At 41.8% G+C, this 15,911-nt stretch overlaps 1 protein-coding gene across 1 annotated transcript; it reads left to right on the top strand.

Annotated features, from left to right (window-relative positions):
• The first annotated feature begins 9,055 nt into the window (after nucleotides 1-9,055).
• ckma (creatine kinase, muscle a) lies at nucleotides 9,056-14,686 on the top strand. The gene is made up of 8 exons (XM_028596503.1): nucleotides 9,056-9,155; nucleotides 10,472-10,679; nucleotides 10,866-11,020; nucleotides 11,260-11,392; nucleotides 12,178-12,349; nucleotides 12,630-12,753; nucleotides 13,152-13,341; nucleotides 14,166-14,686. The coding sequence occupies exons 2-8, from the start codon at nucleotides 10,487-10,489 to the stop codon at nucleotides 14,342-14,344; spliced, it is 1,146 nt and encodes a 381-aa protein (XP_028452304.1). The 5' UTR covers nucleotides 9,056-9,155; nucleotides 10,472-10,486; the 3' UTR covers nucleotides 14,345-14,686.
• The last annotated feature ends 1,225 nt before the right edge of the window (nucleotides 14,687-15,911 follow it).

Genomic DNA, 15,911 nt, shown 5'->3' with positions numbered 1-15,911 from the left:
GTACCAGCAGACTGCAGAGCAGCTTCTCTCCTCAGGCTGGGACACTCATCCTCCACAGTCCACCATAAAAATAGTTTGGTTTTCTTATATAGCATACAGCATAGCATCGTTGTGCAACACTGTGTTGTACAATGAAAATTAATTCATCTTGAACTCTGGCTCCCTGATAATTCACGAGAATGTTAATTGATTAAAGCAGCAACATTAGCTCTGTTTGTGGATGAAGAACAATCCCGTCTAATACCTACTGCTTTAACCCTGGTTAGAGGGGCACGTCACCGATTTTACACATGAAGGTCAGTTTACTCATAATGGGAAGTACTACACAGCCTGTGAAAGCAGTTGTATATCTTCTTTAGTTCTGGATGTAATAGTTGGTTCTATAAGGTGACATGTAAGCTACGTACTCAAATGGCCAGACAATTACTGTAGCTGGCAAGCTAACCGCTAACTAGCGCTAAACTTGGTAAAGAATCGCCACAGCGCTGTGGAGTAAGGTCTGGCTCCTCCACACATAAATTCTGGGATAGGAGAAAGAAACGCTCTGGGTTGTTTGCATTTCTCTAAACCAATCACAATCATCTTGGCTGACGCTAACCTCTGGACTCAGCGACGGTGGCTCTGCTAAACAGTCTCAGGAAGGAACTTGTTTAGGTGGAACATTTGCACCCTGCAAAAGAAATCGACACATCCAATATTAAATGAAGTTAACTGTTGACACAATACAGTAAGGTGAGCTATTTAAATTAGCTGATACATGTTTAAACCTCATTATGTCTTACCAGTGTATCTCCGGGTGTACTTCGTCCACAGCAATCCCACCAATCGGTCCCAAATCGTCCCAGTTAGAGAGGAAATGCCCTAAACATATTCTTTGTAAATCTTTGCAATCATTCCCTGAAAGAACCAAGCAGGGCTGCCTTGTTGGACCATCCAAATTTTCTTCAAAACTTTCCATTTTCAGCGTTTAGCTTTCTAGTTTGAAGTTTGTTGTTGTTTCCCTTAGCGAAGGGATTTGAAGCCTGACATCCTGGCATATAGGCTAGATGGCTTTATCCTGGAAACGTGCTTGATCCAGACTAGTGAAAATAAGCTCCTGGTCATTCTCTGTTTTTTCTCTACTGTTCTGTTTACTCCCTGCTAGCATTTTGTTCACCTTTACACACCATTTCGCTCAATTCAAAAAGTTAATGAAGAGGGAAAATGAAGCCCTCCCAGCTTGCGAACTGTCAGTTAACAAGCTTGTTAGCTTACCTCAGTTGCTAACGACTCGACATGTACAGTTAGTCACAGTTTATTAAAAAGATGTATTTGTACCAATGGCCTTTTTCTCATTAACTGTGTGTAAACCACTCTAATGAAAGCTGCTTTTGAGTTGCATTATGGGAATTGTGGAATTCAGCGTTTTTTAAGTTTGACTAATATTCAGGAGCCGGGATATCTCGGCCTCTGCTGCTTTGATTTTGACCATTTAAAAAAGAAAAGAAAAATTCTGTCCCCCACAAGTCCCCCAACTTTATGGAAGTGCAAAACTAAAAGTAATTGCTGGAATACCACCTTTAAATGTTAAGGACAAATTAAAAGTGCCAACCTGATTATCACTTTAAGAATCCATCCATTCAACGCAGAATCAGTCGCGTAGACAATAAAATAATGAATAAATGTGAAAGCAACCTTTTGTAACACAAACTGAGGACCGACCTTTAAAGGTGAAACTACATAATGGACATATTTTTCCCCCAGGGTTGTGGCACTGAGCCAGGTGTAGATGCATGTTACATCGCATAGTACAGCATGTGCAATGATCCATATGGTCACATACCGTACTCCATCCCAAGCCTCTGGAATGCCGGCCCAAATTCATTCAGATGCACTGACACAGATTTGGTATGCTTAAATGAACATTCTCCAACTAGAGCACATTGTGTTCATGTGTGTGGGTCCAGTTAATCCTATTGGAATGGCCATACCTATTTACATAGCAACAGCACCTGCATGACTCTCTTGTGGACAAATGCCACATCTCTAATCTCACTTGAACCACTGTTTTCTTTATAGAATAGAGTTTACCAGTGTTTTTCATTTGAGGCAAAGGTTTAAAATGTATATTCACAGTACAAATTATTAGTTTTTCAAATTTTGTGTAAAATAAAATAGTATCAAATTTAGTTTTCCTGGTGTTCTTGCTCATTCGACCTCTGAATCTGAATGAATTAGTTGCAGCACAACAGCGCTGCACTGACCACAACATTGGTGACACATGCAGCTTAATTTCATAACATGTTTTGCAAAGTTTAGTAAATGGGCACCACTTTTGTGCAGCGAAAGCTAGGAGAGAGATGGAACTGACTCGATGAAATTGAATCTGGGTCCTGGGTGGGCGGGGGCTCCTGTTTGACAGGGTGCAGATGGACCAGCATGCCTGGTATAATTATAGCCTCCCCCTGACCACACTACGTACACATGACCCTGACGGTTTCAATTTCAATGGAGGAATACCAGCCACCAACAGTCCAATAGGACTGCAACAAGTAAACCACCCCAGGCCTGAAAAGAAAGTAATAATATCCAGCCTTTAAATCTGCATAATCATTATTCAAAACTATTATAACAAAGTTGTTTTTAGGCTTTAGGCAGTCTATAGATAAAGTGTATTCTTTTTACTTGAACTGAAACACAAATACATCTCGAAAATTAATCTTTAAAGGACTACTTCACCCTCAAAATGATCATTTGTTTATCAATTAGTCACCTGTGGTTTTGAAGTATTCCTTTAGGAACCAATATATTGCTTTAAATGTTATGTTGTGTGCATGATCTGCATCTCCAGGCTAGTTCTCCACAGGTGACAGGTGTTGAATTTAATGTTGGAGAGAAGCTTTAAATATAGTCTGCCATAAAGGTGTTATTTATAGACGCTTGCTATGTCATTGTATTTGGTTGCCAAGCACATAATGTTACTTTTCCAGCCATGTTTCAAGATCACCATCTCGGTTTCATGTGAAGGAACTGCTGACAAGTCTCACTACTTGTGGCAGAGATGTTGAAATGATACCTTTCCCCAATTTCTGACCAATGTGACATAATGTGCCTAACCTGACCTAACACTCAGAGTGTGGCACTGGACACAGCTGCAGCTTGACACCGTGCTATTCTGACACAGGTCAGTGCAGTTGGTGTAGATTCCTTTCCAAGGGTCAAACTTCATATGTTCCGAAATGTTCTGCAAAGCTATGAACTAATGCCCACTTCCCCCGACAACACTCTGTGGGATAAGAAGACAGAAATTGTTGAAGTTCAACACTCTACACGCTGTTACCAAATTATTCCTGATAACAATCCCCAAAACTATTTTTCACACAGTTTAGAATATTCCATCACCCACCATTTTATCCCTGCCTTCAGTTGGAGAGGGTCCCATGCTGTAATGAGCGGATATTTCAGTGGCCTGATAGAGGTTTCAGCTTTTTGTGAAGCTTGTGAAGCTTCCTGGCCAACATGAGCTGAAGGCACAATATCATGTCACTGCCCTGTTGCATAACTGTTCTAGACTGGCATTAATTCAATTGCTCTGGCTAGAATGTCAGCACTTAGCAGCTCTATCTGGTGTCTCATGTGCAGGTGCTACTACTTCCTTCTGGAGGTTAAAGTTTGCCAAACTTACATGAGTTTTTGAATAAAACAACATCAATAATATCTGATGTGATAGGATGTCAAATTCCTACTGACAACATTGTTTTTTTTACTTGATGATGACTCTAAATTACACCTACTTGGGAGACGGAAGAAAGTTTGGCTAGCCGGCTCAACCGCAACCAAGAAAATGACAGCTCAGCGCTGGCTCCCCACCTCCCCAATTTTTCTGGACATAGTTATGCTTGAGCTCTCTACAGCAAGGATTACCAAAGCCAAGTCATTTACTATAGACCTATGGAAAAATCCTAATGACCTCAGCATCACAAGAATTAGAGGAAAGCGACTAGGCAAGGTGTGATTCCTGATCCCTGTTTTTTGTTATTTATTTTTCTTTCCTTGATACCGCAGAGGGTGGGGGGTGGGAGAGGGTTGTTATTCTTGTTCAATTGTGTTTGTATATTCTGTATGTTCAAAATATTAAAAAAATAAAAATAAAAATGTATCACAAAAAAATAAGCCAAACTTATTGTGAGTCTTACCTACACATATACCAGAAATGTAACTACAGTGTCTCAAACTCCAGCCACCTACAGTGTGCTACAATAATATGCCCATAAGACAAAACTAGTGTTGTGGGCTACATGAGGAAAAGGTGACAGATTGGTGCATGGAGTTATAGTAGAAACCTGCACAGAGTCTAATTTGGTGACCGGACAGGCAGCAGACAGCTGTGTAACAAGAGATAGGGTTATTAATTCAGGGCCAAGGCACCGTGACCAGTTGGCTCTACACTCCTACAACTCTCAACACTGGTGGCACCAAAAGCAGAAGAAGAGGAAAGAGATAAATACAAAATACAACAGGAGTATAGCTAGAGAACATATATGCGTGCCGGCATAAGGTCTGAAGTGTAGGCTTGAAGTATGTGGCAGGGTTGGGTTGGCTATTTGGGAGGGAGTGTTCTAGGTGCAGGGGTGGTAATGATACTGAGGATTGGAAGAAGCAGGTGTAATCCAGTCAGCTGCTAGTCGTAGAGGGCTGGGACATCCCACAGTCACAGCTGTTTGTTGGGATGCCCCCCCTTCCTGGAACAGTGCCTGTGATAAAACTCCTATGGACCCCCATTTGAATTGTTACTACACCTTTAGTACGTCAGCATTTATTTTACTGTATGACAACACCAGCATTTTTTTTTCTTTTTTACTTAAGTAAAAGTACTAATACCACACTGTAAAAAGACTCTATTACAAGTAAAAGTCCTGCATTGAAAATGTCACTTAAGTAAAAGTATGTAAGTATCATCAAGAAAATGTACTTAAAGTATTGAAAGTAAGTACTTGATGCAGAACTCTCCTCCCATTGTAGAAAGAGTAAAGGATCCAACCAGTTGTGTGTTTAATGGTCTCATCATCTCAGCTGGACTTGTAGCCGTTATATTGTTGGCTAATTTACATCAGATTTTATAAACTACAGGTGTTTTGTGTGTAAAAATCTTAATGTGTAAAGTAACTTGTAACTAAAGCTGTAACAGATGAATGTAGTGGAGTAAAAAGTACAATATTTATCTCTGAAATGTAGAGTAAAAGTAGAAAGTGGCATGAAAAGTTAAGTAGAAGTACCTCAACAATTTTTCCACTGAACACCAGTAGTGTTAGCACCAACTTTCCCTCCAGTGTAGATTTGGATTTGATGAGTAACTTTTACTTTGGCTGCAGAACCAACTGTGTTCCTGTAAAATGTGGGGGTGGTGTAGCTTGCTAGAACATTTATGAATCGCTGTGGAACCAACCTGGGTCAAAGAGCCCTGTTACCTTCTCTGAGAAGGCTGTTCTGAGTGTAATATTATATGGCCTGTCACGGCTGAGTGGATCAGGAGAATCCAAACGCGGGACACCGCAGACCGGTATTACAGGTTTTGTATAGCAAATGCAAAACCATGACTTAAATACAAACTAATCTGACAAGGAGATGACGTGCAGTTGGAGAGATTGCCGGAGAAACTTAAACTAAACCTCATGAACACAAGCATGGCGGTAAACAGGCATGAAAACAAGACATGGGCTACCAGGACATGACACATAAGAAGAGTGACATTAAATATAAAAATAAAACAGGCAACAGACTTCAACAGAGGTCTTCAACAGGGGGTCTGTGACCTCCTAGGGGTCCTACTATAAGACTAACTGCAGGAGGGCCGCCCAAATTATTGTTTGATCATCTTTTGAAAGTATTTTTTTTATAAATTAAAATCAAAAAATATACATTAACATGAATCCAAAATATAATTAGCAAAGATAAATTGGCATATTTGTTAAAAAAATAAAAACAGTGATGACAGATTTACCAAAGGTAGCCACTATGGTAGCCATTCACAGATACTGTTACATGTAAGCTTAAGGATTCACTGTGCCCTCCACATGTATGTTTAAGATTAAAGGAGAAATCAGGCGCAAAATGAACCTAGGGGTTAATAACACATTTGTACCAAATCAACCGTTCTCTGGGATATGTTTTCATGCTAATCGAATGTGACCAGTTTTATCACAAACCGCTAATTAGCTTATAACGCTAGTCGTCGGGGCACAGGTAAAGTAAAAAGAAATCTTCTATTTCTACACCACTAACTAGGCTCAAAATATCGCCACACTTCCACGGTAGCATAATGAAAGTCCCTACATGTAAACAGAAGTATTGAGAACTTTGTAAGTGTACAGACAGTTTATTAAAAAGATAATTTATAAAGACAGTACCGTTCACGTATACATGCGGGCGCCATCTTGGGAAAACAGTCACGACCAGTCGAACGACAAACGCATGTATACGTGAACGGTACCGTGGAAGTGTGGGGCTATTTTCAGCCTTGTTAGTGGTATAGAAATAGCGATTTCTTTTTACTTTACCCGTGCCCGGACGACTAGCGTTATAAGCTAATTTGCGGTTTGCGATAAAACTGGTCATATTCAATTAGCATGAAAACATATCCCAGAGAACGGTTGACTCGGTACACGTGTTATTAACCCCTAGGTTCATTGTGGGCTGGATTTGTCCTTTAAAACATGACATATAAGTAATATATAAATATCCATCCATCCATTTTAATCCATCCTGCCCAGTTTAATATGCAACTTATATATCAACGCAATTTAATTTACACAACAGTGATGACAGACTTACTAAAGGTAGCCACTATGGTAGCCATTCACAGATACTGTTACATGTAAGCAACTACATTTTCTACATTTTAGGTTGAAGCTAAAGGGCCCTTGGAGACACCTGCACTAGAGAAAAACTCCAAGACCATGACAGGGCCAATAGGTAGTATCGTAACCATACACATTTGAGTTAGTATCTTATATAAGTAGAAAGTTAGTCTGAATGATGAAGAATATGCATTTTGGACGTTTATCAACTAACTGTAATTTCAAATATAGGCCTGCTGAAGCCATTGCCATTGGCCTAAAAAAAAAAAAACCCTGACAATACTGCAGTTCTATGTTCTATAAACTGTATTGAAGTAATGCATGAAGCAGATGCGGGGCATAAGCGTTGGTAAAATAGTGTGAGATATTTGAGAGATTAGAAGGGAAGGCAAATGAAGCTAATGTCAAAGATGGCATCCTCTTTCATCCTCAACGTTCCATCTGACAGTCAGTATTCCCGTCATAGATTGGATGTCTGATAATTATATCAATTAGAGCGGGACGGAGTCATGGCTGTTTCGAGGTAGATTCTTCTGCAGGCCACTGGGGGTCAACATAGAATGGATGAACATGGCAACAATATCTGCACAATCTAATGCTGTCCAATACTATTGTATACTGCAAAAAGTATTTTTATTTTTTCACTCTTGTTGACTCTATGTTAAAAAAAAGCTGTACTAATTTCAAATACCAGTCATTAAGAAATGTCTATTTGACAGCAAATTCCATTTTGGTTTTGTCCTAAAAAGGACAACCGCGGCGACCTCTGCGTCCCCTCTCTGCTTGGCTTGGTTTGATCGGTTTCTTTTCTCCTCCGCTCTCAGGAAGAAACCACTCAGAGTGGAGGCTGTTTATGGCCAGCGTTATGGATGGTAAACTCTGTCGCTCGGTCACTGAGGGATGAAGTTCCAGCAATGGTCGGAGTGAGTGTGGTGACGCGAGTGTTGGGGTTTCCCCATTGGTTCATTGCCCTTTCAAAATGTATTGGCCTCGACACAGACCTTACCTCCGCTATCGCCTATCAATCAGCTGATTAACTTCCTCAGTACACGTGGATATTGTTGTTGTTGTTGTTGTTGTTGTTGTTGTTGTTGTTGTCACCCATTTTTTTTTTTGCATAACCTTGATTAATGTATGTTAATAACAGTGGTGGAATGTAACTAAGTACATTTACTCCAGTACTGTACTTGAGTCCAAATGTTGAGCTACTTGTACTAGTCTTTTCTTTTCATGTCACTTTCTACTCGGCTACATTTCAGAGAGAAATATTGGACTTTTTACTCCACTACATTCATCTGTTACAGCTTTAGTTACTAGTTACTTTACACGTTAAGATTTGCACACAGAATACATGTAGTTTATAAAATACAACATTTTATATTAAATTTAACTGAAAGGATGGACCGATTAAACGCTTAGTTGATTGATAGAACTGTTTGGATCGTTTACAGTTTCTACAATGGGAGGAGTTTTCTGCATTGAGTAATATTTACTTGTAATACTTTAAGTACATTTTCCTGATGATACTTACATACTTTTACTAACACTTTCAACGCAGGACTTTTGCTTGTGACAGAGTATTTCTACAGTGTGGTATTAGTACTTTCACTGAATCTGAATACTTCTTCCACCACTGGTCAACAGTTTACTAAAATAATCTTCCTCCTCATGACACAATTTCCCCTGCCATTCCCCTGTTGTTGAATACGGCATAGCCATACTTTCAATGGTGCAAAACGGACCATTACTCATCACCAAGGAGGTATCTATCATGTAAACCTCTTGAATTAACATAGTCGCCATATCTGTTTCTTTGGACAGCATTTCAACATGGCAGCCATTTGATAAGTGAAAGAATACTAACTCTGTCCAACCTTTACGCCTCACACTGGGGGCCCTGATCTCCCAACTCCACATGCGTGGCAAAAGTGAAGCTCAGCTTTTTTCAGTTGCGTCAACTACCTCCAACTACCTCCCCCCACCCTCGTGACCCCTCCTCCCCTCTCCAATACTCCCACCGTCTGGTGCTATGTATGGGCCAGGAGTGGGTGAGGGGGGGTTGAGGGTACAGCTGCTCTACCCATCTTAGATGACTGAGATGTAAATGCGTCCCCTTTCATAAACTGTTCAGAGTATCAGTACAGAGGATCTGGCCAATGAGGGTGCCGCAGGCACTAAAATGGACAGCCAATGGCTGAGTGTCTGCCCGGTATATAAACAGGGAGAAAGACCTCCAAAGTTGGGTGACCCCTATTTTGTCTACGGTGAACAGGATCTGATCCCAAGGACTGTTACCTCTGTTTCTTGTCTGCTGTGAAGGTAAAGAAATATACCAGAGATTATTAGTTTTGTGGAGTTAAAGAAGGAGGAGCAGATATTTGGAGACGTGCGGATTCAGAGAACCTTTCAAACATTTAGAACTGGAGAGAATAACTCTTTTTGGCTGCCTTTTTTTCTGGCCTTTGGACTCAAAGTCTGTGATGAAATCAAAGGATAAATGCACAACAATTCTGGGATGTTTGAATCTATATGATGCATTCTGGGGGGGGAAAAGAGACCTATTGGGTATCAGAGGTCACTGAATTTTGTCAGATTATTCTCAGTGATGTTATTAAATGGAAAAAACAAACAAACCTGCATGAACATGATGTTTTAGCATAGCGGTAGCTGCAATGCTGTTGCGTGAACTTGTGTCACAACATATATTTATGCGCTCTGCAAATGGTTCTCTCGTTTGAGCGCTGATTTATGTGGACAGGTGCTTCATCGTTTTCAGGCATGTAAGAGACTGCCTGGAGACACTGGATGTCCACTGATTGATTTAGCAATTTAAGAGTCAACTTTTTAAGATGGACCTTAAAAAAAGTTCTTAGCAAAATGCATCAAAAACGCTACTTTCATATTTGGCTTATTACCAAAATGCCACACTGCAGCTGCATTTTATGTGACGTCAGAAGTGCGTCATTGCATTCATGTGATAGGCCTATCAGGGTAAGATGAAACAAATTATAAAAAGGTAACATGTACAGATGATTACAAGTAAATAGATCCTGGGGGATCATGGGGGAGGGTTCCTGAAGGGACAGATTTCTGTCAGCATAGTGACAACTTGCACTAAGTGTTTGAACCTGCAGGGTGAGTGGTGATACAAGTGTGATACAAAGAAGGTGCAGAGTGTTTTTCAAAGGGCATAGGTATGTAAAACATGGCCAGCAAAGACTTCTCCATGCGTATTCATGTGTCAAAATGTAAATTGGAGAACCGCGGTGGTGCATGTGTCCAGATAATTAAAATACTACTTGTATGCATATGTGCTGAGGACATTTGGAAGAAAAGGTTATAAAGTCAGATGTGCCAATGCTAAAAATATCCAGCCGACGCGCTCCTCCCCCGACTCTATTTTAACTGGACATTTGAGCAGTCGAGAATTGAGTGACAATTGTTACCAGGATTCCTCTGCCGACCCCACTCTCCAGCTGTCTTGCAGAATATCCCATGTCTCCAAATGCTGAAATGTTTCGTGGATATTCAGATCACCTTCGCAGACTAGGATTAGATTAGGAGGAACTGGTTTTTGATTATCCAGAGCCTCTGTTTAAATTCATCCTCATCCTTGTGCTTCCCTCTCTTTGCAGTGTTAGAAAGCAATCATGCCTTTCGGTAACACCCACAACAACTTCAAACTCAACTACAAAGTTGAGGAGGAGTACCCCGATCTGTCCAAGCACAACAACCATATGGCCAAGGTCCTGACCAAGGAGCTGTATGGCAAGTTGAGGGACAAGCAGACACCCAATGGCTTCACCCTGGATGATGTCATCCAGACTGGAGTCGACAACCCCGGTGAGCCAAGAGAGACACACCTACATTTAGACAAAGATCCCTTTTATGCAGCATAAAATCATTCAGACACATACTGTAAGTCTATACTGAAACAAAACTGCACATTTCTTAGTTTAACCAGTGAATAAAATCACCAAATGAAATACTCATAAGCTCGTCTCTTTCCTCTCTGCCCCCTGAATTCAGGTCACCCCTTCATTATGACTGTTGGCTGCGTTGCTGGTGATGAGGAGTCCTACGAGGTCTTCAAGGATCTGCTTGACCCCATCATCTCGGACCGTCATAATGGATACAAGGCCACCGACAAGCACAAGACCGACCTGAACTTCGAGAACCTGAAGGTGCAGTAGCCCAGAGAGCGCTATGGTTCATTAAGTAAAGACCTTACACGAGAGAAAAACTTACTTACTGTAGGGTTAGGGTTAAGTTTAGACTGGTGTTTCAAACCAAACACTACACTGAGTCATTTCACTGATTTGCACACCTTCAGCGAGACAAATAGGAACATGAAGATGCAGAGTGCCCTGCATTTCTGGCCTCTGTTTCACTTTGTAATCAGACTTTATTATTTTGTCATTAGGGTGGTGACGACCTGGACCCCGCCTACGTTCTGTCCAGCCGTGTCCGTACTGGCCGCAGCATCAAGGGATTCACCCTGCCCCCACACAGCAGCCGTGGGGAGCGCAGAGGCATTGAGAAGCTGTCTGTTGAGGGTAAGTTATAATTGGTTTGAGGTCATAGAAGTATGCAAAGGGTTAGGGTTAGGGTTAGGGTTAAAACCTAGCATCCGTAATGGGAGCTATGAGGGGCACGAGCACAAGGGGACCATCCGTGGCTCTTTTAAAGGGGCAGTGGTGGCCTAAAGATTAGAGAAGCGAGCTTGTGACCGGGAGGTCGTCGGTTCAATCCCCAGACCGACAGGATCAAATCTGGGTGGGGAAAGTGAAAGAGCAGCGCTTGTCCCCTCCCTCATTACCACCACTGAGGTGCCCTTGAGCAAGGCCCCTTAACCCCAACCGCTCCAGTGGAGCTGCTCAGTGGCCAGCAGATCAGACTGTGGTTGTACTGGGCAGCTTCCAGGTATGAATGTGGAACTGTGTGAATGTGATCAGGGTGTTCCTGCAAAAGAGAGGCTGCCTCTCAGTGAACCTTCCCTAAATAAATAAAAGGTTAAAAAAAAATTCAAAAGGATAAAAGTGTTTAAAAAGATATTTAAGGATGGTGGACAGGATGGTCAGCGGGAATTATATTACTTTAAAAAAGGGGTTAGGTTTGGGTAGGGTTTTCCCAAACAATGTTCACAAGAAAAGGAAAGTGTGACCCAACAAGTAAAGGGTTAGGGTGGTTGTGCTTGCTCATGTGATGCTAAAGCAGTAACAGGGGATGCTAAGTGACAGATGAAACTCAACTATAGCTCCCACCCCTCACTATTTCTTGTTGAGATCAACGGCAGAAGAATATTCAGTCTCCTAAATGTACTGTACGTGTGTCTCTCCAGCTCTGACCAGCCTGGATGGCGAGTTCAAGGGAAAGTACTACCCCCTGAAGTCCATGACTGATGCCGAGCAGGAGCAGCTGATCAATGATCACTTCCTGTTTGACAAGCCTGTCTCTCCCCTGCTGACCTGCGCTGGCATGGCCCGCGACTGGCCCGACGGCAGAGGCATCTGGTGAGTGTGACCGATAAGTGAAAACACCTCGTCACAAGTTTAGTTTAGTTTATTGGTTTACACATATACAAATACTACAGATGAATATACACATAATCAATAAAAGATGTGATGGAGAGATGCTAAAAAAAAAAAAAACTCATATGGGGCTTAATCTGGGCACTCTCCAATGCATAAAATAAAATAAAATACTGGGGGAAAAAAGAGAGACTCTCATTATGCTTCTGCATCACCTGTGTGTCTTACTGTATGCTGATCCCTTGCATCTATCTCCGTCCAGGCACAACGACAGCAAGACCTTCCTGGTCTGGGTCAACGAGGAGGATCACCTGCGTGTCATCTCCATGCAGCAGGGTGGCAACATGAGGGAGGTCTTCAGGCGCTTCTGCGTCGGACTGCAGAAGGTACACATAAATAAAACCAGGTCAAAACCAGTGGTGGAATGTAACTAAGTACATTTACTCAAGTTCTGTATTTAGAAAGTAAACTAGCCAACAATATAACGGCCTACAAGTCCAGCTGAGATGATGAGACCATTAAACACACAACTGGTTGGATCCTTTACACTTTCTATAATGGGAGGAGAGTTCTGCATTGAGTATTTTTTACTTTTAAGTACATTTCCTTGATGATACTTACATACTTTTACTTAAGTAACATTTTCAATGCAGGACTTTTACTTGTAACAGAGTATTTTTTTCTGAATACTTCTTCCACCGCTGGTCAAAACAAGTCAAAGAATGAAAGCAGTGTGGATCACAGCTGGATGTTCCTCCTGACTTTTATATTTCCTATCTCCCAGATTGAGGAGATCTTCAAGAAGCACAACCACGGCTTCATGTGGAACGAGCATCTGGGCTACATCCTGACCTGCCCCTCCAACCTGGGTACCGGCCTGCGTGGTGGCGTCCACGTCAAGCTGCCCAAGCTGAGCACACACCCCAAGTTCGACGAGATCCTCACCAGGCTGCGTCTGCAGAAGCGTGGCACAGGTACAGTACAAAGAGACCCACTCTTTAGAGTCCACTCACCCCCTGCATAAGTCTTATAAGCCACTATAAAGACCCTCTAGCCAAGAAAAACACGTACAAACACTCCTCAACATCTTGAATATAAAGTAATGACCCACACACCCACACAAGCACTGTCACTTTGCACTCATACATTGTATTTTTTTCATACTGTGTTAATTTTTTTTATTTTTTATAAGCTATTAAGGGCTGCACGAGGACAATGTGCCATATGCGATAGCATTGTTAAATAGCGCGATAACGATATCACTTGCGATAAATAAACTGATCTTGAAATGTACTCAGTTCTGCTACTTTGAGTATTCTGCTAAAATACAACACATTGCTTGTTGGATTTAAAACAAAATAAAAGGAAATCATTTAAAACATTTCTTTTTTGAAGAAGAAGAAGAAATTGATCATTATATTGAACATAAGACACTGCTAAAAAGAAATGACAGTTCCATTTTAACGTGCAGTGTTCTGATCAGTTCTTGTGTCCGTTGCGATACGTCGCAGCCTTTCGCGATGTTTGTATTCCGCCAGATGATATCGCGATGATGATAAAAAAAAGAAAATAAAAAGATATATTGTGCAGCCCTATAAACTATAGCACCTTTACTGTCCGAGTTTGGTTTTTGCACTGTATGTAGGCCTAGAGGCCACATCTGAGACAATTTTCTGTCATGGCAGACAATAACATTTCCTGTATCAGAATCAGCCTGGCAGGTCCATTTAGACCTCTACTGAGACCCTGGGAGGTGAGAGGCGTAACCTGTAATCTGTCATCCCCTTATCCTCTTCAGGTGGTGTGGACACCGCCTCCGTGGGTGGTGTGTTCGACATCTCCAACGCCGACCGTCTGGGCTCCTCCGAGGTGGCCCAGGTCCAGATGGTGGTTGATGGTGTCAAGCTGATGGTGGAGATGGAGAAGAAGCTGGAGAAGGGAGAGGCCATCGACAGCATGATCCCCGCACAGAAGTAAAGAGGGACGACCTTCGCGTTTCTCTCGTGACCATTCGCGTGCAATCGAAGCCGGCTGATGGGCTTGCAGAGGAAACAGCCGCTCCACCAAGAGACTCTTGACTCTGCTCGCCTATTTCTTCCTTCCAGCTTTTGGTTTTCTTTTTTTTCCTCGTTCCACTGACCCTTTGTCCTTTTTTTTTTTTTTTCATGTTCTCCTGTGTTGGTTGGTAACATCCTGGGATCAGCCTCCACTGAGCTGGGCATCGCCTGGCAGACGTGGCACCACCTACTTTTTCTTATAAAAAGTAATGATTATTGAAGCTGTTCACACTGCTCAATAAAACCCCATGAAACAACTAAACGAATAATTTTGATCTTTTGTGTCGCAGCACTGGAAATAACAATGAACAAAGTAGAATCTTCACTTATTATACTCACTTAGCTATGATCAAAAAGCTAAATCGACAAATATTCATATGGTGTGACCAAAATGAAGGAAACCAAATGCCAACATCAGTGAATTTTTATTAATCTTCAGCTCCATGTTCTCCCTTTATAAACCACATCCACTCCATCTCAGTGTACAGTTTGTTTCTGAGGGGAGGAATTCAACAGCAGAGCAGTGTAAAATTTCTCATACAGGTCAAACTGGGTGGGTTTCTCCAGTCTCTTTTTGCATATAACATCAACCGTTTCCAAAAAAAATCACTTTTGAAATGACAGTGCATGTTAAATGCTGAGCCCCCCTGGGGGTCCTAATACTGTACCATCCACCATCTAAACCACACCAGCGACAAAGCGTCTCTGAGCAGGTACACACGTTTACTTTACAAAAATCTTTTCAAGAAGGTTTCACAGTAGATTCCACCTTAAGACAATGTTCATCCATCATATACTAAGAGTGAGTTGTTTTACACCAAGTTATTTGCTTCTTTTTTTATTTTTTATTTTTTTTTAGCCCGTTTTATTTCATTTAATTCCCACCGAAGAAAAGGCTTCGCTAACAACATGATTCATATTTGCGATCGGGAGACAGTGACGGGACATTTCTATGGCTTTGAATGCAACCCAGGGCTTTCAACATGTTAGGGACTTTTTGGGGTATCGGTGTAAATTCAAGTTGAAATAGAAGCAAACTGCACAACTTATTCCCAAATGTACAGTGAGTGTCCTCTCTGGATCTACCACTGAACATGTTTCTGTACGCTGTGGTGCGTCTCACGGCATGTTGAAATACTTGTAGGAACTCAGAACCCCTCTCGCGTGTACTGAACCTGTATCCTCTAGCGAACAAGGTGGAGGAGAGTCACTGTGTTTCACCAAAGCCTTCTTGTTTGTTTGTGTGAACGGGAGGGTTGGGGGGGGAGGACCAGGTACCACATTTAGCACCATTTCTCTGTATCAAATCGTGTCTAAAAACGATCCGTGTCTGCATTCCACGAAGCTTCCAACCCCAGGTGTGCATCATGTTTCATTCCCCCCCACCACCACCCCAAAACCAAAACTCTGAAGTCATGCAGGATTGCAGGTCGGTTTTGTTCCCCATCGTCACTGACAGAATCTGCTTTAAACTAGAATTACTTCCC

The sequence above is a fragment of the Perca flavescens genome, chromosome 13 (assembly GCF_004354835.1).
Source record: "Perca flavescens isolate YP-PL-M2 chromosome 13, PFLA_1.0, whole genome shotgun sequence".
NCBI lineage: Eukaryota > Metazoa > Chordata > Actinopteri > Perciformes > Percidae > Perca > Perca flavescens.
Note: the sequence above shows the minus strand (reverse complement) of the source record. Positions and strands in the feature narration are given on the sequence as shown.

Bases quoted from the DNA above. Each gene is read 5' to 3' on its own strand.
- ckma (XM_028596503.1), top strand. From the start codon at position 10,487: ATGCCTTTCGGTAACACCCACAACAACTTCAAACTCAACTACAAAGTT. The intron at 12,350-12,629 runs GTGAGTGTGACC...ATCTCCGTCCAG, and splicing joins CCCGACGGCAGAGGCATCTG to GCACAACGACAGCAAGACCT. The intron at 13,342-14,165 runs GTACAGTACAAA...TATCCTCTTCAG, and splicing joins TCTGCAGAAGCGTGGCACAG to GTGGTGTGGACACCGCCTCC.